Below are 24,044 nucleotides of genomic sequence, written 5' to 3' on the forward strand. Positions count from 1 at the left end.
AACCACTAACACCCACCTCCAATCCCCCAAGCTGTCACGACGCAGGCTGGCTGGGTCCCGTCTTGACGGGGGAAGGGTTTTACACACATCCTGCTAGGCTGCCCCACATCACAACCAAGCTCGCAGGGCAAACTCCTCCAAGCCTGGCGGACAAGCTGTCCCAGGCGCTCTGGCGCTTCCTGAACACCAAGGTCCCCTCCGCGCTCAAGGGAGCTAGCGCACTGTTACGCAGGGAACCCCGGCACTGCAGGTCGAGGGGATGCCGAGGGAGCGGGGGCGCAGCAGGCAGCCGACCGCTGTAGGCAAACGGCGCGCAGGAGGCAAACGAGGCGCAGGAGCCGGTACGAGAGCGAGTGGGCGCTGAGAGAGGGGGCGGGGCCCCAGGGGGGAGGCGAGCGCGGGAGGGGGCACGGGGGAACAGGGACCAGGAACCAGCGGGCGCAGGAAGGGGTGCGTCCGCAAGAACCCGCGGGCGCACGGGAGGCACTAGCTCCACGATCAGCTCGGGACTCTCAGGAGCCGCTCAATTGCCAACGGGAGGGGGCTGCGGGGAGTTGGAGGTTGGGGGGGCTGACCAGACGGGGGCGTGCCTTTGCCCGGATTGGCTGCAGGAGGCTGACGCGAGGCCCCGGGGGTTGGCTTGGGGAGTGGGAGCGGGGTGGGGTGGGTGCTGGGTGCCGGAGCTGCGGGCCCGGCGCGCTCAGAAACATGCTGAGGTCCCGGCGGCTCTTCCAGCAGCGGCAGCGGCTCCAGCAGCAGCGGCGGCGGCGGCGGCGGCGGCAGCGACAGCGCTCGGCTCCGGCGGGAAAGGCGCCCGGCGCCCATGCCTCCGGCCCCGCGCCGCGGCTGCCCTGACCCGGCCGCGACCTCCCTCTGCGCACCCCGCCGTCCAGGCTTCTGGGGTGTTCCCCAACCAAGGCCCAGCCCTGCCACACCCCCCGCCTCCGGCCTCCGCAACTCGGCATGGGCGCGGGGGCGCTCGTCCTGGGCGCCTCCGAGCCCGGTAACCTGTCGTCGGCCGCACCGCTCCCCGACGGCGTGGCCACCGCGGCGCGGCTGCTGGTGCCCGCGTCGCCGCCCGCCTCGTTGCTGCCTCCCGCCAGCGAAGGCCCCGAGCCGCTGTCGCAGCAGTGGACGGCGGGCATGGGTCTGCTGATGGCGCTCATCGTGCTGCTCATCGTGGCGGGCAACGTGCTGGTGATCGTGGCCATCGCCAAGACGCCGCGGCTGCAGACGCTCACCAACCTCTTCATCATGTCCCTGGCCAGCGCCGACCTGGTCATGGGGCTGCTGGTGGTGCCGTTCGGGGCCACCATCGTGGTGTGGGGCCGCTGGGAGTACGGCTCCTTCTTCTGCGAGCTGTGGACCTCGGTGGACGTGCTGTGCGTGACGGCCAGCATCGAGACCCTGTGTGTCATCGCCCTGGACCGCTACCTCGCCATCACCTCGCCCTTCCGCTACCAGAGCCTGCTGACGCGCGCGCGGGCGCGGGGCCTCGTGTGCACCGTGTGGGCCATCTCAGCCCTGGTGTCCTTCCTGCCCATCCTCATGCATTGGTGGCGGGCGGAGAGCGACGAGGCGCGCCGCTGCTACAACGACCCCAAGTGCTGCGATTTCGTCACCAACCGGGCCTACGCCATCGCCTCGTCCGTGGTCTCCTTCTACGTGCCCCTGTGCATCATGGCCTTCGTGTACCTGCGGGTGTTCCGCGAGGCCCAGAAGCAGGTGAAGAAGATCGACAGCTGCGAGCGCCGTTTCCTCGGCGGCCCCACGCGGCCGCCCTCGCCCTCGCCCTCGCCCTCGCCCTCGCCGGTCCCCGCGCCGCCGCCCGGACCCCCGCGCCCCGCCGCCGCCGCTGCCACCACCGCCCCGCTGGTCAACGGACGTGCGGGTAAGCGGCGGCCCTCGCGCCTCGTGGCCCTGCGCGAGCAGAAGGCGCTCAAGACGCTGGGCATCATCATGGGCGTGTTCACGCTCTGTTGGCTGCCCTTCTTCCTGGCCAACGTGGTGAAGGCCTTCCACCGCGAGCTGGTGCCCGACCGCCTCTTCGTCTTCTTCAACTGGCTGGGCTACGCCAACTCGGCCTTCAACCCCATCATCTACTGCCGCAGCCCCGACTTCCGCAACGCCTTCCAGCGACTGCTCTGCTGCGCGCGCAGGGCTGCCCGCCGGCGCCACGCGGCCCACGGAGACCGGCCGCGCGCCTCGGGCTGTCTGGCCCGGCCCGGACCCCCGCCGTCGCCCGGGGCCGCCTCGGACGACGACGACGACGATGTCGTCGGGGCCACGCAGCCCGCGCGCCTGCTGGAGCCCTGGGCCGGCTGCAACGGCGGGGCGGCGGCGGACAGCGACTCGAGCCTGGACGAGCCGTGCCGCCCCGGATTCGCCTCGGAGTCCAAGGTGTAGGGCCCGGCGCCGGGCGAGGACGCCGGGCACCCCGGGAGGAGGAGAGCCCGGGCGCCCCGGAACGACTTCCCGGGGGAACGAGGAGATCTGTGTTTACTCAAGACCGAAAGCAGGTGAACTCGAAGCCCACAATCCTCGTCTGAATCATCCGAGGCAAACAGAAAAGCCACGGACCATTGCACAAAAAGGAAAGTTTGGGGAGGGATGGGAGAGTGGCTTGCTGATGTTTCTTGGTTTTTTTTCTTTCTTTCTTCCTTTTTTTTTTTTTTTTTCTGTTTGTGGTCCGGCCTTCTTTTGTATGTGCGTGTGATGCATCTTTAGATTTTTTTTCCCCCACGTTGGTTTTTGACACTCTCTGCGAGGACCGGAGTGGAAGTTGGGTGGGTTAGGGGAAGGAAGAAGCATTAGGAGGGGATTAAAATCGATCAGCGTGGCTCCTATCCCTTTCCCAGGAACAGGAGCAGTCTACCAGCCAGAGGGAGGAGAATGACAGTTTGTCAAGACGTATTTTCTTTTGCTTTCCAGATAAATTTCATTTTAATTTCTAAGTAATGAGTTCTGCTGTCATGAAAGCAAAGAGAAAGGATGGAGGCAAAAAAAAAAAAAAAAAAAAAAAAATTCACGTTTCAAGAAATGTTAAGCTCTTCTTGGAACAAGCCCCACCTTGCTTTCCTTGTGTAGGGCAAACCCGCCGTCCCCCGCGCGCCTGGGTGGTCAGGCTGAGGGATTTCTACCTCACACTGTGCGTTTGCACAGCAGATAGAACGACTTGTTTATATTAAACAGCTTATTTATGTATCAATATTAGTTGGAAGGACCAGGCGCAGAGCCTCTCTCTGTGACATGTGACTCTGTCAATTGAAGACAGGACATTAGAGAGAGAGAAACAGTTCAGATTACTGCACATGTGGATAAAAACAAAAACAACAAAAAAAAGGAGTGGTTCAAAATGCCATTTTTGCACAGTGTTAGGAATTACAAAGTCCACAGGAGATGTTACTTGCACAAAAAGAAATTAAATATTTTTTAAAGGGGGAGGGGCTGGGCAGATCTTAAAAACTAAAATAAAATTCAAACTCTACTTCTGTTGTCTAGTATGTTATTGAGCTAATGATTTATTGGGGAAAATACCTTTTTATACTCCTTTATCATGGTACTGTAACTGTATCCATATTATAAATATAATTATCTTAAGGATTTTTTATTTTTTTTTTATGTCCAAGTGCCCACGTGAATTTGCTGGTGAAAGTTAGCACTTGTGTGTGAACTCTACTTCCTCTTGTGTGTTTTACCAAGTATTTATACTCTGGTGCAACTAACTACTGTGTGAGGAATTGGTCCATGTGCAATAAATACCAATGAAGCACAATCAAGATTATGTACTGTGTGTCTGTAAAGGGTCAGTGATAATGAAAAAGACAGTTTGTTTTGTTCAGAATATAGACTGGATTTCCCATAGAGCTCTTTTAATAGACTTTCATGACTCAATAACATAGCAAAATGCCTCCAGACCTAAATAAGGTGTTTACCTACTGAGAGCTGCAGATTTGCCCTAAATTTTCACAGCCAGATTCAAGGTATTCTAGACTACTTGTAGGCACTTTCAAGATCCCATCTGCTGCACTTGACTTAAGAAGTGACATTTGGGATTGCGTATCTCCTAAAAAAAAAAAACAAAAAGTGATGCGGTCATTTAACTCAGCTGCAACTTTTCATGGAAATGCAGGAAAGACTAACTCATTGAATGATCAGTTGCCTACTTGGAATGCAATAAGTGGCTTCCACAGCTTATTTTTGTTTTCCAATAGAAAATCACAGCCTGCAGATGATCAGTGTGTGCAGATTTCTCCAGAGGCTGTTTAGAATGAAAAATGCTTTCATGGTTAAGCAAAAATGTATAAAAGGACTTCTGAAGTAAATGTTTTTTCTCTTATGTAGTTAAATAAATCATTTTGCCAGAAGTTCTGGGTGGACAGATCATAGATAAAAGCGAGTGTGAAGGGATTTAAGTTTCTAACAAAATTACGGCACCCGAAGGATGGGGTATTTTTCATAAAGTTATTTCCTAAAGGAAAGGATAGTGCAAATCTGTTCTGAGATTAATTTTACTTTCTCCAAAATATATTTAAAGTACTTACTATATTTTTAAATAAGCTTTTTATTTCATGACCGTACAGTAAATAAGCCAAAGTAAAGAATATTAACTTCTGGCTTATGCTACACTTTAAATGAGCAGAGTATTCTCTAACAAGGAAAAGTTGAGACTGAACATTCTTTTTTGCAACGGCATACTCTAAAGACAAGGCAACCTTCTTCTGAGAAAGGTTAATGACGTAGATGTTTTAGAGACCAGCGGAAGGTTGCATGAACGGTAACAGCCTCAACAAAAGCTGCTATGAAGTTTAACCCCTTTCCAGCAAAAAGTAAATAAATAAATAAATAAAAAGGAAAAAGGAGAGCTTCTTTAAGAATACAAAGATAAATACTTAAAGAAACATGTTTTGAAGAATGTAAAATCAGTCTCAGGATGAAATGTCACTGTAATTTCCCTAGGAACCAAATATGGTTAATTTCTATCCACCCCCGACCATGAGTACATAAGATGCATTTTCTTAGGGGTTTTGTCCTTCTTTGTTTGAAATACTAAACACAGAAGTACCAGGTAAATGCTTCATTTTCTTGGTTTCCTATTTATTTGCTTATTTTGTCTAGATGTCTTCACATTTAAATAACAAAAATCTTCCCAGCCCAAAACATATATGCAGGCCTGTCAAATCTCAGGTCTTAAAATCACTCAGGTCTTAAAATCATGAAAGTCCTTTAAGCTTTAAGAACAAATGTGTATAATTTAACTACTTAGTACACAGGTTTAGTCACTTTAGTGAGTTAGAGGAAACCACTATAATCTTGGGGCCGGTGTCTATGTATTGGCAGGAAATAGAAAAGATTTTTGTGTGATCTCCCAAGCTCTCCAACTGAGAATTACATGGATTCAGAAACAGACCATGTCAGTGATTCCAAATCCCCATGAAGACTACTTTTTGTCTCTTTTGAAGAAGGCAGCCATTGATTTATAATAGGAAATGTGGGGAAGCTGGGCTGTCAGTCCCAGTAGTGATGGTAGTGGGAGGAGAAAGCAGCCAGTCCTGCTTAATCTGGTGAGAATGTGAACTGCAGAAATAGGAAGAGGGCATTGAGTGTGCAAAAGGGCAGCCTTACCCATAGGCTTGTGTGTATCAATGTACCAAAAGCATAAACCTTAAAATCAAAGCAGGAAAATCTGATCAAGATTCATAATTTGCTACATTGGAAGTTACATTCAGGTTGAACACTAACAAGAACTCAATGGAGATTTTCCAGGATATATAAATTCTCTCTTCGACGTAGAAATGTGTAATTGGTATAGCATATGGCTTCATCCTTTGGTGAACTTGCCTATATAAAACTTTGCAAATAGAGTTTATTTATTTGTTTCTTAGTCTATGCTTTCTTTGGAATTGGAATTATTAGTAACTCTTAAGTGGCTATTGTGAAATCTTTCCTTGTTAAGCACATTTTCCTAGCTTATTTTAATTTCACATTTTGTTGAATGTGCCGACTTCCTCTGGCAGTATATAGAATTGCCAGACACAAATTCTGCACCCAAAGTATCAGGGCAATATTAACATTTAAGTTTTTTGCAAGAGGTTCTCAGCAAGGATCTAAAGAAAAATTATTCTACAACTTTTGCTGCCACTTGTGAAAGACTTTTTTAAAAATGTTTTTAACCAAGCTGGACTCATTCGTTTATTTGAAGGAAAAAAAACCTTAGAAGTAAATTAACCACATTGGCACAGATAATGTCATTTTATTTGTACATTTCTGGCATAATGTGCTGAGAAATACTAATTCTTTTGACTCCCTGCCAATTTTCTACTAATCAAAATGGAGAAGATATGCACTGTTTGGATTATACCTAAAAATAGTTGTGCTACAGTCACATCAGCAAATGGAATTAAATTAATTTCTGTTTCTTCCTCTTCACATACACCCTCTGCACCATTTAAATTTCCATCTAGAATATTGCTCCTGAATCTCATAATTTTTTATTCAATGCATCCCAAATAACATTGCTACATTGCAATGATTTTTAAGCAAACTCTATTGAACTACTCTTCCGGCAGGATAACACTCTCCAAAAAATGCCATGTTTAGTCTGCTCTCATTTAAGGATCCTCTACTGGATAGCTGTTATAATGTAATCAAAGAGGTAGGAATACTAGAAATAGATTCTTTGTAGGCTAATTTACCTCATCAATAGTCTTTTTACCCTTTTGTAGGTGGAGGGCGATAGTGACTGAATCAATCAGATTCAATTATGTGGTCATAGAACAGAGAAGTGGTTTCAAATCCGATGGCTCTAATGACAGACTGCAAAAATGGTAGCTCCAAGAAGCTCCCACAGTGCTGGCACTATCAGAGCCTGATCTTTGCAGTAACGTGAGCAGCACCCAGGACGGCTTTGTAAGCAACTGCCTTTAAACCTTTGCCTTCTCTTGGATGCTTGGCAGTGATCACGTCCTCAGCTTCTCACTGAAAATCATTCTTGTCTTAGAAACACCATACTCACTAGCCCTTTTTGGAGCACTTCTTTTTTATTTCTTCTCTCCTTTCCTTTTTTTTTTTTTTTGAGACGGAGTCTTGCTCTGTTGCCCAGACTGGAGTGCAGTGGCGCAATCTCGGCTCACTGCAACCTCCACCTCCCGGGTTCATGCCGTTCTCCTGCCTCAGCCTCCCAAGTAGCTGGGACTACAAGTGCCCACCACCCTGCCTGGCCAATTTTTTTTATTTTTTAGTAGAGACGGAGTTTCACCATGTTAGCCAGGATGGTCTCTATCTCCTGACCTCTTGATCCGCTCACCTCGGCCTCCCAAAGTGCTAGGATTACAGGCTTAAGACACTGCGCCCAGGGTTGGAGCACTTCTTCAATTCTTTCTAGGACAGGGTCCCACTCTGTTGCCCAGGCTGGTAGTGCAGTGGCACTATCATGGCTTACTGCAGCCTCGACCTCCCAGGTTCAGGTGGTCCTCCCACCTAAGCCTCCTGAGTGAGTAGTTGGGACTCCAGCCCTGTGCCACCAAGCCTGGAATTTTTTTTTTTTTTTTGTATTTTTTGTAGAGACAGAGTCTCCCTATGTTGCCCAGGCTGCTCTCGAACTCCAGGGCTCAAGCAGTCCGCCTGCCTTGGCCTCCCAAAGTGCTGAAAATATGAGCTTGAGCCACCATGCCCGGCCTTCAATTTTCGAATAAGCTAGAAACATCTAGAACATCTAGTTCTTGATACATTTATTTTCCTGGGAGCATGGATTTCTCACAAATCATTTCCTAAAGCTCTGATTTTCAACATCTCTCAACATTTACAGTTCCATTTTTCCTCTCTCCATATTCCCTTGCTAATAGCTGTTAATTAGGAGTAGCAAGACCACACTGTTTTCTTCCCACTTATGACACAAAACTTACCTATGATGCATTTTAAATGTCAAGTTTGGGTTTCTTCCTGAGAATTTCAGTATTGCTCACAATTAGGTGGCAACTCCAAGCAGATAACAAGTTAAATACTTGTTTGTATTTCCTATCAAAGGTGTTTAGGATGAGTTTAATATTTGGGGTGTGGGACTATCTTAGCCTTTCTTTTTTCTGATATTGTCACTTCGTAACCATGTGTCCTTGTCAGTCTCATTATCTTGGTTTCAAAAGGTAACATTAGTTGTTCCACCTTCAACTGTTTGCAAATTAGTTTTGCTAATTATTATTAGGCTAGCTGATTTGTGGGAATTGTGGGTAAAATTTTAGGGGTGTGGAAAACTCTTTCAAGCAGATGGCCCACTGTGGCCACAATGTCTGTCTAACTGTAGTTCCCACTGTGCCCAATGACCCTGGGGAAGTCAATTAGTTTCCTTGCCGTTCAGGTTCACTTCCTACAAAGCCTGATCAGTAGCCTCTGTTTGCAAATCTCTTTGAGATGCTATGACAGAAGTTCTTTGCTTTGCAAAGTCTATCATTTTGAATACTTTCTCCTGGCCTCCTTTTCCCTTTCCTAGCAACTCCACCCACAGAAATCCCTCCGTCTTCTTTTTTTTTTTTTTTTTTTTTTTTTTTTTTTTTAAGTGAAAAGAACAACTAAGAATAGCAAAAATATATATAATAGCCCATGCATTCAAACAAATGGTCTTTCATTCTTTGGTGCACTTAAAATTCCACAGAAACCACAACTAAATAAAATAATCTTCCCAAACATCGGATTAAAAAACCTGTTTGCTCTGTGCTGAGCAAAAGTGATTGTTTAATGATTCTTAACCCACGGCCACTTTGAGAAAGGAAAGCCAATTTGGAAAATTACTCAATTCTACAATTTTGCATTGAGTTATAAATACTAAAAGCAACAATCTTATTCTTCTTTTTCTTGGAATAGCAATTCAGAGATGAAACGCGCTGAGAGCAACAAGAGTTTATATTTTTGCACACCCCTCCTTTATGGGTTGCAAGGTATTGAGTTTTTCTGTTCCCAACCTAATAAACAGGAACAAATCTACAGGAACTTTACTGGCTTACAATTTCTGTTATGTTAACTACAGGAACGCACCTGCAATCTTGAAGTCCTTGTAAAAAAATGCTGTTAAAGAGTAAACATTAATAGACATTCCAATAACATTTTCTTCACTCAAGAGATTTTTTTAAACCATTGTAAGTAACATTTTAGTAAGATGCTCTTTTTAAAGAACTCATTGCACTTAACTGATTTTGTGATCAATTCAGAGATAGTATGGTTTTTTTTTTCTTTTCTTTTCTTAAAATAGGCATACGTAAGTAAAACTGAGTCACTCAGAAAAATTCCAGACTCTTCAGCATGGGAAAGATCTTGATGTGTCTAGTAAACACTACCCCAGCCCCATGCAAGGTTATACCTAGATCAGTGCAGATCTAGAGAGATGATCTGGTGAGATCATTTTGAGATTTAAAGACCTGGTCTGCTAAATAGCCTATCCAATCAGCAAATGTTTCCTTTACAGAAGATCCAAATCCCTCATCCTGTTTTCACTCATGACTGATCTCAGAGAAATCTGAAAACTGAGGACTGAGCCACTATTCTATACAAAAATCCTTTCGATGGCCAGGCATAGTGGCTCACACCTGTAATCCCAGCACTTTGGGAGGCCGAAGCGGGTGGATCGCTTGAGCCCAGGAGTTCGAGACCAGCCTGGGCAACATAGCAAAACCTCATCTCTACCAAAAATACAAAAGTTAACCGGACACGGTGGCACGTGAGTGTAATCCCAGCTTCTCAGGAGGCTGAGGTGGGAGGATCACTTGAGCCCAGGAGGTCAAGGCTGCAGTGAGCCCTGATTGTGCCACTGTGACAGAGTGAGACCCTGTCTCAAAAAAAAAAAAAAAAAAAAAACCCTCTTGATGATATACATGTAAAACTGTGACACCCTCTTCTCAGCTTTCTATGCACTCAATAATTCCATTTCCATTATAAGCAACTTCAAATCCATTCATTCTTTCTGTTGTTCACTCGGGAATCATTTCCAGTAACAGGGATTCCTCTTAGAGACAAGAAAGAGCAAAACATGGCACATAATATTAAGTTCAGACCTGGTCTGATGTCATCAATATGTCATCATTCCTGGAATCATGCTAGTAACTTTTTTCAGTCACCAGAGTCCCAAAGCTCTGAAGATCAGAAGAAAATATTGTGCAAAGTGAAGAAGTGTAACACGAAGATTAGTAAATCTTTACAGTACTGCAAAAAGCATCCTGTAAGCATGGAACAAAACAGACAACATACATTTTTAAAATGTAAATTCCATTATAGATAATTTACATTTTATAAATTATAAAATATATAATATTTTTTTAAAACATAAAATTTTTCTCAGACCAAGCAACCAATTAAAACCCCCTCCCGAAAGGGCACATGTTTACAACTCTCTTCAAACCTTTGGAGTGTTAATATACCTAAAGGGACAAACACATTTTATGTTTGTTTCTTTGAGATGGGGTCTCGCTCTGTCGCCCAGGCTGGAGTGCAGTGGCATAACCACCGGTCACTGTAGCCTCAATCTCCCAGGCTCAAGCGATGCTCCCATCTCACCCTTCCCTGACTAGCTGGGACTACAAGCATGCGCCACCATGCCTGGCTAATTTTTGTATTTTTTGTAGACACGCAGTTTTGCCATGTTGCCCAGGCTGGTCTCGAACTCCTGAGCTCAAACAATCCACCAAGGCTCAAGTGATCCTCAGCCTTCTGAGTAGCTGGGACTACAGGCACATGCCACCACATCCAGATTTTTTGTTTGTTTTTGTGGAGACCAGGTCTCCCTATGTTGTCAGAGCTGGTCTCAAACTCCTGAGCTCAATTGATCCGCCAGCCTTGGCCTCCTGAAGTGCTGGGATTGCAGGTGTCAGCCATCGTGCCTGGCAGAGGCAAAATTTTTCACATTATTTGTGCTGGGAAAACACCTGGGAAGCATAATTATGTAGGGGATTTCTGTGATTAGTCTTTTGTGATTCATATGTTCATCTGCTCTTAATTAAGGGTATCATGTACTGAGTGAGCGTGCTGTATAGGATGCGCCCAGCCTGAAACAGAGCCTGTCCCCAAAGCAGTCACACTATGGTTGGGAAGATTAGACATCCATGTGTTGAAAAATGACAAAGAATGAGGCAGGTGTGGTTGAGTGCCAGATGCTTGGGCCAAAAGTAGGGCTCTAGACCAGTGCTATCTCATAGCAACACAATGCAAGCTATATATTTAATTTTATATTTTCTAGTTCAATTAAAAATTGAAATTAACAGATAAAATTAGTCTTTTAATATGTAATTGATCTAAAACATTTTTATGAGATACTTCACTTTTAAATAACTGAATCTTTGAAATCTGATGTGTATCTTACATTTCTAGCCCATCTTAATTGGAACTAGGCACATTTCAAGGGCACAGTAGCAGGAGAGAGTGGATGGTAGGGTGGCGTAACCTAGAGGCTGGATAACCACATGGACCTTAGATGAGGAGAGAAAACGACATGAATGGCCATTCCAGGGGACGTTATAAGGAGAAGAAAACTGCATGAACAAAAACCTAGAGATATGGGGAGTCAAGAAGAATGGTCAGACAATGAATAGGCAGTTGCAGGTACTTCATTTTGATAGAGTAATTGGAGATGAAACTGGAAAGTGGTTTGGGAACAGATCAAAAAGTTTATGCAAAAGCGTTGAACTCTAACCTTCCTAAAAGCATGGAGATTTATAAGCAAGAGTGTCAGGATGAAAACAGCGTTTTAGAAAGATTCACCTGGCATCAGAAGGCGTGATGGGTAGATATTAACATCTCACTTAATCTTCAAAGTAATTCTGAGTTAGTAAATTTTAAAATCCCATTGTACAAATCAGAAAACTAAGATTTATGTAATTTCATATACGTGAACTCATTATTAAATTGCTTTTTTTTTTCTGAGACAGCGTCTCACTGTCACCCAGGTTGGAATGCAGTGGTGTGATCTTGGCTCACTGCAACCTCCGCCTCCTGGGCTCAAGTGATCCTCCCACCTCAGCCTCACAAGTAGCTGGGACTACAGGCAGGTACCACCACACCCGGCTAGTTTTTGTATTTTTTTGTAGAGACAGGGTTTTTCCATGTTGCTCAGTTTGGTCTCAAACTCCTGGTCTCAAGCCTTCAGCCTGCCTCAGCCTCCCAAAGTGCCGGGATTACAGACGTGAGCCACTGTGCCCGGCTGACCTTTTTGACTTTTATGTATCAACTTCAGGAGCTGACTCAGAGAAACACACTGCTACCAAGCAGGTTTCCGAGTGTGTAAGTATGAGGGCCTGTGAATTGCCCAAGGTCATGCCCCTATGGAGGTAATGCACATGGGCTGAGGCAGTTTGTTCACAGCAACAGGTGAGCAGAGATCAAGTCCAGGTGCCTGACTCCTAAGTTAGTCTCTTTTTCATGTCTCCAAACCACTTGTCTGTTCCCTACCAGACTAGAGGTCCCTTTAGAACTTGCCTTTTTATCTTTAACTCTGCAGTGCCTGATGCGTTACCGCATACAGGGTGTGCGCTCTGAATATTCATTGACTACATTCTACTAGAGTCAGAGAAACAAGCTCTCCAGCTCCCACGACGGTCCAGGCACATAGTGGTAACAGGCCTAACTAGAGCTGAGCACTGCAAGAAGATGTGAAATAACCCTCTATTTCTTTTGTACATCTAGATTTTCACTATTCAACACAAAGAATAGTTTCTCTAGGAAAAGTGCTAAGCCTCAAATTGCAATGTATAATACATGGCACAACCTCTGCTGGTGTCACAGCAAACAATGAGGTTTTCCGAATATGTCTAAGAAATGCACTTATTTCTACAAATGGCACATCGATTGTTGGAATTCTGTACCTAACCAACATAAATTCTATGACTATGAAGGTGGTATATACTGTATGAAAATGTACGTCATTATTTAAAAATAGGCATTTCACCAAAATTGCTAAATGAGAACTATGTGTTCTAAGTTCTAGGTCAACTGTCAATGGGAAAAATACTTGATTTATTTGCCACTTATGGTAGTATAGCTTAAATGGGATTCTTTCCTTTGTGAGAGATCCAGAGACGTTGTTCTCACTGGACTCTACAGGGAAAAAAAAGCCCCGTCCCAAGCCCCAGTGCATTCCCTGGACCCAAACAGTCATTGTAGCTAAGAGAGCAGATTTCATTTCATCAATGTACAGATTTCTATCTTAAATGTTACTTCTGCCTGTTAATACTGTAAGAAATAATATATCCATAAAAATATATTTAGGGCAAACAAACATCACAGCCCTCTCAAAGTTTCAAAACAGATGCATAATCGTTATCTTCCCATCTTAGCACAAAAGCTAGAGTTTATATGGGATCTTCAGCTGGTCCAAGTTATACCGATTCTTGCCTTTTGACAAAGCATTAAGACTTTATTTGAGATTTTTAAATTGCAGGTGTGTTCTCAGTAATGCAGAATTCATTTTAAATAACATTATATTTTTATTCCCTTACCGGGATTATTGTTTGCAAGAAACTCAGTGTTGAGGCTTCACACTGGGAAGGTGGGAGCCAGGCAGAGGCTGACATGAGGAAACCTCCATGAGCCATGACCTTGGGACATTTGCAGGCCCCCTGCCTCAAACACTCAAGAAACCTATTTGGTAAGAATGCATTTCTCTGTGTCAGCTCCTCAGATTGATATATGAAATCAGAAAGCCACTTTAATAATTCACAAGGTAGCAGGTCACAAGTCCTATTACACACGCTGTGAGCATGACCAAACGTTCTCTGTCTATACACAGGGAAGACAGTTACAGCCAAAAGGTTCGCAGTAATCCTGGGGTCAGAACTGAGAAGCCTGGTTGCAATGACTTACCAGTGCATCCATTTTTACTGTGGCCCAGAACACTGGAAGTTTGCTGGCTTTGAGACCGACTCTTTCCTAAATAGGGATTGGATGGGCACTGCCAGCAGTGGACTCTGTGTCTCTCCTTTTTCTGTCACCAATAGCCAAGTGCCCCTCCCCTCTCCATCCCATTCCCCAGTAGGCAGATTCTTCCTTTATAGAAGGTGAGACACCTAAGCAGGTTGGTCAAGTCATGTTGACCTGACTGTCTCTTTACAAGGGCAACATGTCTTTGCTCTCATCCATTATTTGACTTAGGAGGGCTGGTAGTCAGGAGGCGATTTTGCTGCTTTCCCTCCAACTCTTGAGATTAAAGCGCATCTCCCATAGAAAAGCTACTGGTCCCTTTTCTACATTATAGGAACCCGGATACTTGGTTCTGTTAATCTTGCTAATGGAAATAGCATTGTTTCCATTTTATTTAATGATACAGCTCTTTTCCTTAAATGCGTTAAACCTGTCTAACCAGCATTCAAATATTTCTTTCTCTGATCTGTATGTCAGATGAATTTGAACTGTAATTACATTTTCCTGATCCATACTGCAGAAACATCTAAGCTAACTGTGCCTCCGAAAATGCCACACTCTTAGGTCATCCTAGGCTGGAACTCTGGACAGAGGTCTAAGAGGTGAATCATGTTTATGCAGGGGATAAAAATGATGGTTTTTTGATGGCACTGAGGCATTGGGTTCAATCTAACACATATTAGATTACAGTTGTAGGGAAAAGTTTGAAATTTGTGGCAAAAAAGATGATTGCACTCTTAGGCTTTTTGTTTCCAACCAATGTAATAATATATTGTCGTCTTACTGCAATTACAATTCAGTAATACAAATACAATTTATAATCATGTATTCATTTGTTTTACCTACTATGTGCTGGGCCCAATAGTAGTATAGGGCAAGGCAGACACTGTCCTCAAAATCAGGAAGCAACTGTAGCTAATGTTTCCTGGCACTTTTTAAGAATTAGTAGAGACAAAGTAAACAAGTGCTTTTTAGAGTTCATTTATCAGAAATCAGAAATAACTTGCTGGATGTCAGTCCAGTTAGGAAAGGTGAGAAAAGCATTTTATTCCTTTTTAAGGGTGACCACAAAATCCATATATTGGAAACGTCAAAGTTAATATTACATATTAATTACATGCATTAATTATATTACACATGCATATATATGTGTATATATATGTATATATCTTTTTAGGTAAAATATGTGAGATAGTCCCACAAGCTCTTATCTGAGGCCCCATGGGGCAAGATGTGTTTTGGGATTTAGAATCTGGGGATTTTAGGAAGGTAATATGGTTCGTATACTAGATATTACATAACACCTAAGCAGATATTAGATATTACATAACACCTAAGCAGGGTCCAGATCAGCGTCTTATAATCAAACATTGGTGTCTCTACTGTGAAATGTATGATTATTCACAGTAAGCGGGTAAATAATGACTATAAATAGCCTTATACCACTTCAAGTCAGATCTTGCTGCCAAATGAGTTCAAGTAAGGTCACGTGTGCTGCCAAATGAGTTATGGAAAAAAATTCTTATCTTCAGAGCTTTCTGGATTTGGGAATTTGGAATAAGAAGTTGTGGACCTATATTATGGAATGTTCTTTTATAGAAAACCATCTACTGTTTAGGAAAGGCAATAAAATATATTTAAACCTACCAGTTACATTACATCAATTGATTTAGTAATAATACTATTCAGCAATTAATTAATTTGAGAATAAACACTTATTTAAATAGTGGCAATTCCAGGGAGATTTTGAACCAGCTAAGGTTACATCCTGTTAGCAGGTATTAATAGCCAAAGGCATGATTGTGATGCGGGGACAACGTTTTTTTGGAAACAATCCACAGTAGTCAATATATTATATAGCCAACCTTCTGTTTTGCAGAGACCAACCTATCGGCTAAGAAAATATCTTTGGTGAATACAATGCTGATTTCAAAGAATCTCAGAATTGGAAGTGACCTTTAAAAAATCACTGTAGCCCAGCCATCTCTCAGAGCAAAGATTCTTCTTATTCTTGAGACATCAACCCCTTTAAGATTACAAAAGAAAAGGAAAGAAAAAGAAAAAAGGCTATGATCTTCATCCCAGAAAGATGCACATAATCTACATATGAAAATCATCACAACTATTTTCAAGGGATCCATTAAGAATTCCTGCCTTAGATTCTTGCCGTATTTGAAAAGAAAGCTAAGGTAAAATTTCACAGCAATCTTAGTACTGTAAAATAAAGAGAGCTGCTTTATTTTAAGCTGCCTCATAAATTACCTGTGGTCATATGTCTTAGTGTCTTCTCTGACATTTATCTCAACTTATGATTTTCTATGCAGTGTTTATAAGATAAATATTTTGAACTCATTGTGACCCTTGTTTTTATCTTAAAGGTTGGAAAGAGGAAAAATAATGACATTTTAGCTTTTCTCTTTGTATTTTTACATTCCGTATCATCCATAACTCAGAGGGGTGAAAAAATAAAAAGAAATCCTCTAAGGAAAAGGCCTAAAATGTCCTACTAGTAAATGTATCAAGCATCAATTTTCAGTTTGACATTAACTGAGAAAGGAAATGATGAAGTAAATTTTCTAAGTGTTGAGCTGTCACAGGAAAAAGGATTTGTATTAGTCTCTGGCATGAAATCATGATTTAGATTTGTCAGTATTAGGTACACAATTTCTTTTTTTTGACATTTGTAGGAGACTGAGGGGAGGGTTCCGGGTGTGTTGCAGTGTACACTTCCTTCTGCACTTTCATCTGAACTGTTCATGAAGAGCGTCCTTTTCAGCCTAAGCGTCTGAAGGAGGCTCACCAACCTGCCAAGAGGCAGTGCTATGGCAGATCTGCAGGAGTGCATGAACCCCCAGCCATACTGATTTCTAAGTGAGCAATGGCTTCCTCCACGCATGGACAGGAAAACTTTCCTTGAGCTTCTTTTCATTCAATCTAGCAAAATGGAACATAAATGGTCCCAAGTACAAGCCGGATCCCACCTGAAGTCACCTATTAACTTGGCTCCATCCAACAGCTTGCCTCATTGTCTTCACTTGCACACAAGGAAGGCCAAGCCAGGGAAACACCAGGTAGGCTGGAAAAATAAGCCTAGGTGATTGGTTTCTGGCCCATCATGCAATATTTCTTATCAGGTTTTGCAACTGGGCTTTGGCTGGGCCTCAGCCCAGAGTCTAGGGAGAATGGAGAGCTCCTCCTTAGATTAAGTGGCCAAGGGGTGTGGAGGTTTTCCTCTCACATTGTTACCATTGAGGACCATTTCTTCTCCCCTCCCAGTAGGAGAAAAACACTCAGTCATAATAATTAATGTACTTTGGAGCTATTTGGCGTCAAAAAAATGCCATGAAGATTATAGAATACAGAATCTGAAACAACCTTGAGAACAGTATGCTGAGTCAAAGAACCAGACACAAAAGGCACATCTTGCGTGATTCCATTTATATGAAATATCCAAAAAAGGCAAATTCATAGAGACACAATGTAGACTAGTGGTTGCCAGGGGCTGGGAGGAGGGGGAGGGAAGGGTAACTGCTTAATTGGTCTGTGGTTTCTTTTTGGGGTGACGAAAACATTGTGGAACTAGATAGTGGCAGTGGTTACACAACCTTTTGATTATATGAAATGCCACTGAATTGTGAGCTTTAAAATGCCTAAAATGCTGAATTTTATGTTAGGTGTCTTTTACCACAATAAAAAGAAAAATCCCATAGGGTTCTTTTCTATTAGGCTCGCAATTTGTTTAGATAAACAAAATCATGTAAAACCAAAACTGGGGAAGCTATTTTAATAAAAGAGAAAGGAAGAAAATTACTGTCACCTGAACAGTGGTGAAGTATATTTTTATCAGAGTTTAACGCATGCAGGGAGGAATCAGTCTTCATAAGCCAATGCGATTTCTTCTTTTTACAGATAAAGAAGTTAAGACTTTTGTGGTAACCTGGTCTTCAGGAGCAGACATCTAGATTTGAGTCTTTTTCTAGGCAGATTTATGGGCTATGTGACTTAAGTGCAGTTACCTGGGCTCTCAGAACCTCAGTTTCCACATCAGTAAACTGAAAATATCTAGGGCTGATCTTCCGAAAATATCATCAGACCTCATGATTCACCAAAGCCAAATCAATTAGAAGTTACTTCGAGAAGAGAGAATACCACCATGACAAAGTCTCAGCAGTGCCTCATAAGAAGGAAGTCAAAATGGATATTTATAGGGTTTCGGCACCTAGAGGCACATATGATTCACAGCAGGTCTTTCAAAGTGCAACCGGTTGAGATTGGGCAGGCTTTGCAACATAATAGTGTAAGATTGGCCGGCTTAGCAGCACAAAGGTCTTGAAGCAAGTCTTGACAAGTGAACTGTTGTTTGAATAGCCAGCTGCTTGCCTGTTGTCTCAGATAAATTCCTACAGGAATTTTCTGAAGCAAACTGTGCAGTTATTTATTGATTTACAGACTTACTCCTGTTGAGGGAAGAGTTCCTGGAACAAACAGCTAAATTGTGATAACAGGTGGTCTCAGTTTCAGTCCTCAGTCTGTCATGTCTGATACTGGCTGGAGTTCCCAGAGATGCTATGGTCACGTGTCAAGCGCATAGCCTGGGAACTCAATAAATCCTTCATTTTTCCCCAAAGCATCACCACCATTCCCTCTCAAAACTCGCTCCTTGATAGTGAATCTCTGTCAGAACTAGAAGCAAGGTTTGTGCTGTACAGACTGGAACCCTTCCTGCCATCCACTGGCGGACTGGGCTCCACTTCTTTGGTCAAAGGCAAATTCATTCAGCTACAATAAAAAGTCCCAAGTCTTTTCACCACTCTGAATAAGGCAGCAGCAGAACGCAGGGTTATGATGCTGACAGACCAAGGCCCTAGGTTCCCTGTCGCTTGATTTGTGACCCTAGGCCAGTTATCTCCCTCTTTCAGCCTCACTTCCTCATCCAGAAGATGAGGACGATCGTGCTTAGCACACAATACATATTCGGCTAACTTTTTAAATTAAGTAAATTGTTGTCTTAAATTTTATTTAAATTTTTTTTCTAAGGTTGCATAAAGATGAAATTTTCTTGTTTTGTTTCCATTTGTTTCCGGTTGTCTCTTATCTTATGGGAGGACCTGGGTTACGGCTCCCTGGACATGAAGGAATCAGTCTTTCATGTGGGATCCTGGACCTGACCTGTTCAGAGGGAGAATGCAGAATCTCACGGGACAAGGTGGGTGCAAGGGACCCACAGACAGATTTTTCAAACCAAAGGTTTCACATTTCTTAGATAAACATGATCAAGTCTAAAAATATCCATTCTTAGCTACTCTCCTCTTCTCTTTTCCTATGACTTTCAACACTCCTCATGTGGTTGAAATTTGTAGCCAGTCCCATTCAACCTGCTTTGCTGCCTAGGGGTCAAGTATAACAGAGTTTTTTTGTTTGTTTGTTTGTTTGTTTGTTTGTTTTTGTTTTTGCAGTCTTTATTTGTATAAACTAGTAGTTTTCTGATCTATAGAATCATCCACATCCATATGGCAGGTCAAATACATGCTATCAGAGATTTGTGGATAATTCTAATTTTGAACACTTCAAATGAAAGCTTTCAGAAAAGGCCCCTGAACTGGGGATTGGGACCTGCATGGGTTCTAATTCTCTCTGCTCCCAGTAAGTTTGGGGGAGTAATTTTATATCTGGTAACCCCAGTGTTGAATGTGCAAAGGCTGCTGGTTGAACCAGGTAACCGCTAAGGTATTTTCTTAGCTCTGATTAATTGTAATTACCCTACTTTTAACCATTGATGTTAAAAGTTCAGGCTTTCCTTGAAGGCAAATCCCATCACTTTCTCAGGGGTATTAAAAGAAATCCAAGTTAATTAATTAATTTATATCTTTATGTCAAGAAACATTTATTGAGCTCCAACTAGAAGCCAGGTACTATTAGGTCATGGGGTCATGGAAACCCAGGGTGCTGGAGACCTGGAGGAGGACGTGACCAACATAAGTCTCTAACTCGGCAGGGTTTACTGTGAGACCCCCAAGGAGGGAGCAGATTCTAACACTGGCTGGGACAGTCAGGGACAGCATCACCCACAAGGTACCAATGGACTGAAACTTGGATGGGGGATAGTTTTTGACAAGATGAAAAGCACATTCCAAGCAGAAGGGAGAAACTCTCAAAGGCTTGCAGGCAAAAAAGAGCAAAGGACGTGTTCTGTGTTCCAAAGACAGCAGGAACATTTGCATGGCCGGGGCAGAGGCTGCCAGGCTGGCCCAGTGGGAAAGGATTCCTGATAACAGGCAAAAGCTGGATTGGGAAGGAGTTTATATATCTTAATAAGAATTTTGGACTTCATTCTGTAGGGAAGAGAGTCACTGAAGATTTTAAGTACAAGAATAACTGGGTCAGATTTGAGTTTTTTCACAAGCAATCCCCGGTCACAGAGGAGATGGATGGGTGGAAAAAGAACTAAAGAAGATGGCAAGAGAAGGTCATTGATTTCAAAATGGGAGACAGGTGGAAGAGCAGTCTGGGGAAGTTCACAGTAAATGGATGTGTGGTTTAAGACTCTTGCATCTGTGGGGGTGCGGGGAGAGATGGCCACCAAGCAGCTAGGAAAATAGATTTGTGCCTCAGGGAAGGGTTAGAGAACAAGGGACTTGTTGGAGGGACTTTTCACTTTAAACTTCAGGTTAGACGTTAAATGCAAAAACGATCTAATACCCCCAAAACACCCCAAAATAAGTAGGAAAATAATGATGAGGAGAAGACAAATGATGGGGAAGAGAACAGTCATTTCTACAATTTTCCTTGGGCTGGTTTTCAAAACGGCAAGTCTTTTTTACATGTTGAAGGATAAATACCTCTTTTTGATAGCCAATTTAGGCATCATATGAATATAATAATGGCCTCAACACTCTGCCATGATGCCCTGAGTAACTGTAAATGCTCAAGATGCACAAAGATGCAAGATCCAAGGATACATCTGCATACGTCCACTGAAGATCACATTTTAAACCTTAATAGCTTAATAACAGACAAGAAAAATATAGATTCCAGTATTATTAAATATGTATGCATGTGTATCCATATATGTGGTGTGTGAGTGGTGTGTGTGTGTGTGTTCATATTCTTTCTCCTCCTAGGAAAAGATGATGTATTAGCTCAGGTGAGTTGCCCAGGAATAGCTAGGAAAAGGTCATGCTCTCCTTCTTCAGAGTTTCAGCCTGTTGTCCTCATATGCCCAGTTTATGCAGGACTTTTCCCTACATCATCAAAAGAATGTGTTTGGCACTGGGGCCTCAGTATCAAGCAGACAACATAGTTCTTACTTACTTTAGAAGTGCAACTGGTAGAATAAAGAGCCTGAGAACCGGAACTGCTGCCAGAAATAGCAGGGCAAATTCACCCACTTCCAAGAAGGTCACTCAGTCTCAGAACAGGGTGCAGGCAGATTGAAACAAATTCTTGGCACCGCCTGTGCCATGCCTGCCTGTTGCATAATGAACAACCCTTAGTTCCCTTGATTGAGAGCGCTGGTGTTGACCCGGCATTTTCTGTTCCTCTCTGTTATATCACTTTCCAGCCCATGTCAAAACAATCACTATTGTCAGTGACCTTCCCTAATAACTCAGTCTCTCTTCTGTATTTAACAGCTACCTGTTGAGAATCCTATTTTTAACAAAACAAGTATAACCTAAGAGCTGTCATCTGTCAGGTTTTAAATGTTTGTTAAAAAATAGGAGTCCCAAACATGTAGCCATTAGGCAACAGAAAGCCATAAACAATGGGAAGAGCAAGCAACAGCAGGAGACGTTAATCACATCTGACTTCATTACTAAACCTCCACTTTGGAAGGGCCACAGTCAGTGGCAAATCATGCAGAGTTGGAGGGTGATTGCTCTTAACAGGAGCAGTTCTACTGACCTTCAGGAAATTATGTCCTGTGGACATCCTGCTCACGTTAATAAATGAGAGCAATGCTCTTTTGGTGGAGGGAGAGGACCTGTCCTAGAGTAACAATTGGAAAAATAAGGTAATGTCTCAAGAAAGATGCATAACTCAGGAGAGTGCTTTGAAACCATGGCTAATTTTTCGTCTTTTACTTAGCACCACACGAACCGCTTTTATGCATTACATCACTTGACCTAAGAGAACACTGTGAGGCAAGTACTGTGTTGTCACATTTTACTGATGAGGAAACTGAGGCTTAGAGAAGGTCAAATAACTGGCCTAAAAATACAGAGCTGGGAAATGGCTGTATAGGACTTCAGGAACCCAGGCACTTTCCATAGAGCCCACCCTCTTAACCACTCCATTCTATCTCCTACCTATGACCCAAAATGCCCTTTTATGAAAACTGAAACAGAAGCACCACCTCCCCACCCCACTGCTGGACTTTCTGATTCAAGCCACACTTGGCCACAAGGGTGGTGGCAGCCTGGGTTCCAGTCAAGAGAGAACTCTCTAAATCATCCTCCCGTTGGGGAGTGAAGGTTGCAGTTTGCTCCATGGCCTCATTCTCTCTGATTCAACACTCCGCCACAATGCCCTGAGTAATTATAAATGCTCAAGTTGCACAAAGATGCAAGGTCCAAGGATACAGCTGTATATACGTCCACTGAAGGTCACATTTTCAACCTTAATAGCTTCCGTTTTTACCCAGGCCCATGACTCCTTTTCTTTTCTCATGCATGATAGAATATGTGTTTTTCTTGCTGAGCTATACCCTACGCATTTCCTTGGTCTTACCTTCATAGTATTTTTCCACTATTTCCTTTGATTTAGGGAAATTCAAGCTTTCAAATCTACAGAGCCCTAGGACATGGGAGACTATTAAGTTCACTAGAGCAGAAGATCTTTAAATAGTAGCCCCTGGTAAGTTGGATTCTGCATCATTAATAATCACCTGGAGGACAGAGGAACAGAGTCCCGCTAATTGACAATCACCCAGAAATAAATATAAAAATCTCTGAAATGCTAATTGTTAAGTGTTTATTGAGGCCCATCATATGCCTGTGCTGAATACTAAAGTACCAAAACATTTCCAAAGAACTTACCATCTGATTGTACTCCAAAGAATAGAGGCAAGTATGATATTATATGTAATCAAGTGTGAAACTGTGCACAATGTGGTTCAATTGATGGCAGTTTGTTGTATAATCATGTTTTGGTCACACACCTACAATATAAAGGGAGCTACTATTTTTCTCAGTTAAAATTCAAACAAAAGTCCATAATTTTCTGTGAGAAGCTATGACATCACAATAAAGACACTGATCAGGATTTTTTTTCTTTCTGGCATTTAGATTTTTTTAATTTGAAGCTCTTTTAATGTCTTTGAAATATTTAATAAGAAATGCAGTTACTATTAAATATGCAGTTATTAGCCACAGATAGTACTTCTCATTGTAAATAAAAGTTATTTTCCCAGCACCTACTTGCTCCTTAAATGTTATTTCAAAAATCCATTCTGTATGATGACACTGTTCTTAGGATTTTACTTTTGGAATCCAAATAACAATAATGTTCCCTTTCTCCCCGTGAAACGCACCTGTTAGGAGCCCTGATGACACAGAAAGAATTCTCAAGGTCTCCTAGAGAAAATACTCCATCAACTTTACGGCCAACGTGAGATTTTGAAGAAGGGAAGACAAGTGCAACCGGTTGAGGACGGCACACAGAGGGCTTCTAAATTCTTCTGCAGTTTGTAGTGCTACAGATAAGTTTTTCCATGGGGCAGTCCAACCTCTGTTGCTGCAAGACCTGTTTTTTTTTTTTTTTAAACAAGTCAGTAAACTAACTGGAACTTCTGTTAAGTCTTGTGACTCTGTATAAATGGGTGCAGATTTAACTTGACACGTTAATTTCTTTCTAGAAAACAATTTATATTCATAGAATCATGGAATCCCAGAGAGGGAAGGGCCTTTGCAGTCAGCCGGTCCAAACACCAATCTCGTGCTCGTATTGTTCATTTCAAAAGCAGTCTGTGTTCGAGAGCAGCTGCGCTCAGACCCCAGAGGCTGGTATTTTGCACGTCCTCTGTCCCGTCAGGGTCGTTCAGGATGAACATCACTCGGTGGTGATTATTTTTGCTGGGTGGTACGGACAGATTCTGAGTGATAGGTTGGTAGTTTGTGAGGATTAGGGATTTTGAAAAATACTCGGCTGGGCGC

General features: G+C 43.1%; 1 protein-coding gene across 5 annotated transcripts; it reads left to right on the forward strand.

Moving 5' to 3' along the window:
• Positions 1-845: 845 nt before the first annotated feature.
• On the forward strand, positions 846-23,681 carry ADRB1 (adrenoceptor beta 1). 5 transcript variants are annotated; one of them, XM_050803006.1, is made up of 5 exons: positions 846-2,519; positions 15,773-16,082; positions 16,581-19,099; positions 22,657-22,746; positions 23,430-23,681. In XM_050803006.1, the coding sequence occupies exon 1, from the start codon at positions 964-966 to the stop codon at positions 2,404-2,406; it is 1,443 nt and encodes a 480-aa protein (XP_050658963.1). In that variant the 5' UTR covers positions 846-963; the 3' UTR covers positions 2,407-2,519; positions 15,773-16,082; positions 16,581-19,099; positions 22,657-22,746; positions 23,430-23,681. The 5 variants fall into 5 exon arrangements, 4 of the variants coding, with proteins under 4 accessions (XP_050658963.1, XP_050658964.1, XP_050658965.1 ...); XM_050803007.1 differs by having other exon boundaries at positions 16,832-19,099; XM_050803008.1 differs by having other exon boundaries at positions 18,999-19,099.
• Positions 23,682-24,044: the final 363 nt, after the last annotated feature.

Source organism: Macaca thibetana, chromosome 9 (genome assembly GCF_024542745.1).
Source record: "Macaca thibetana thibetana isolate TM-01 chromosome 9, ASM2454274v1, whole genome shotgun sequence".
In the NCBI taxonomy this organism is placed as follows: Eukaryota; Metazoa; Chordata; class Mammalia; order Primates; family Cercopithecidae; genus Macaca; species Macaca thibetana.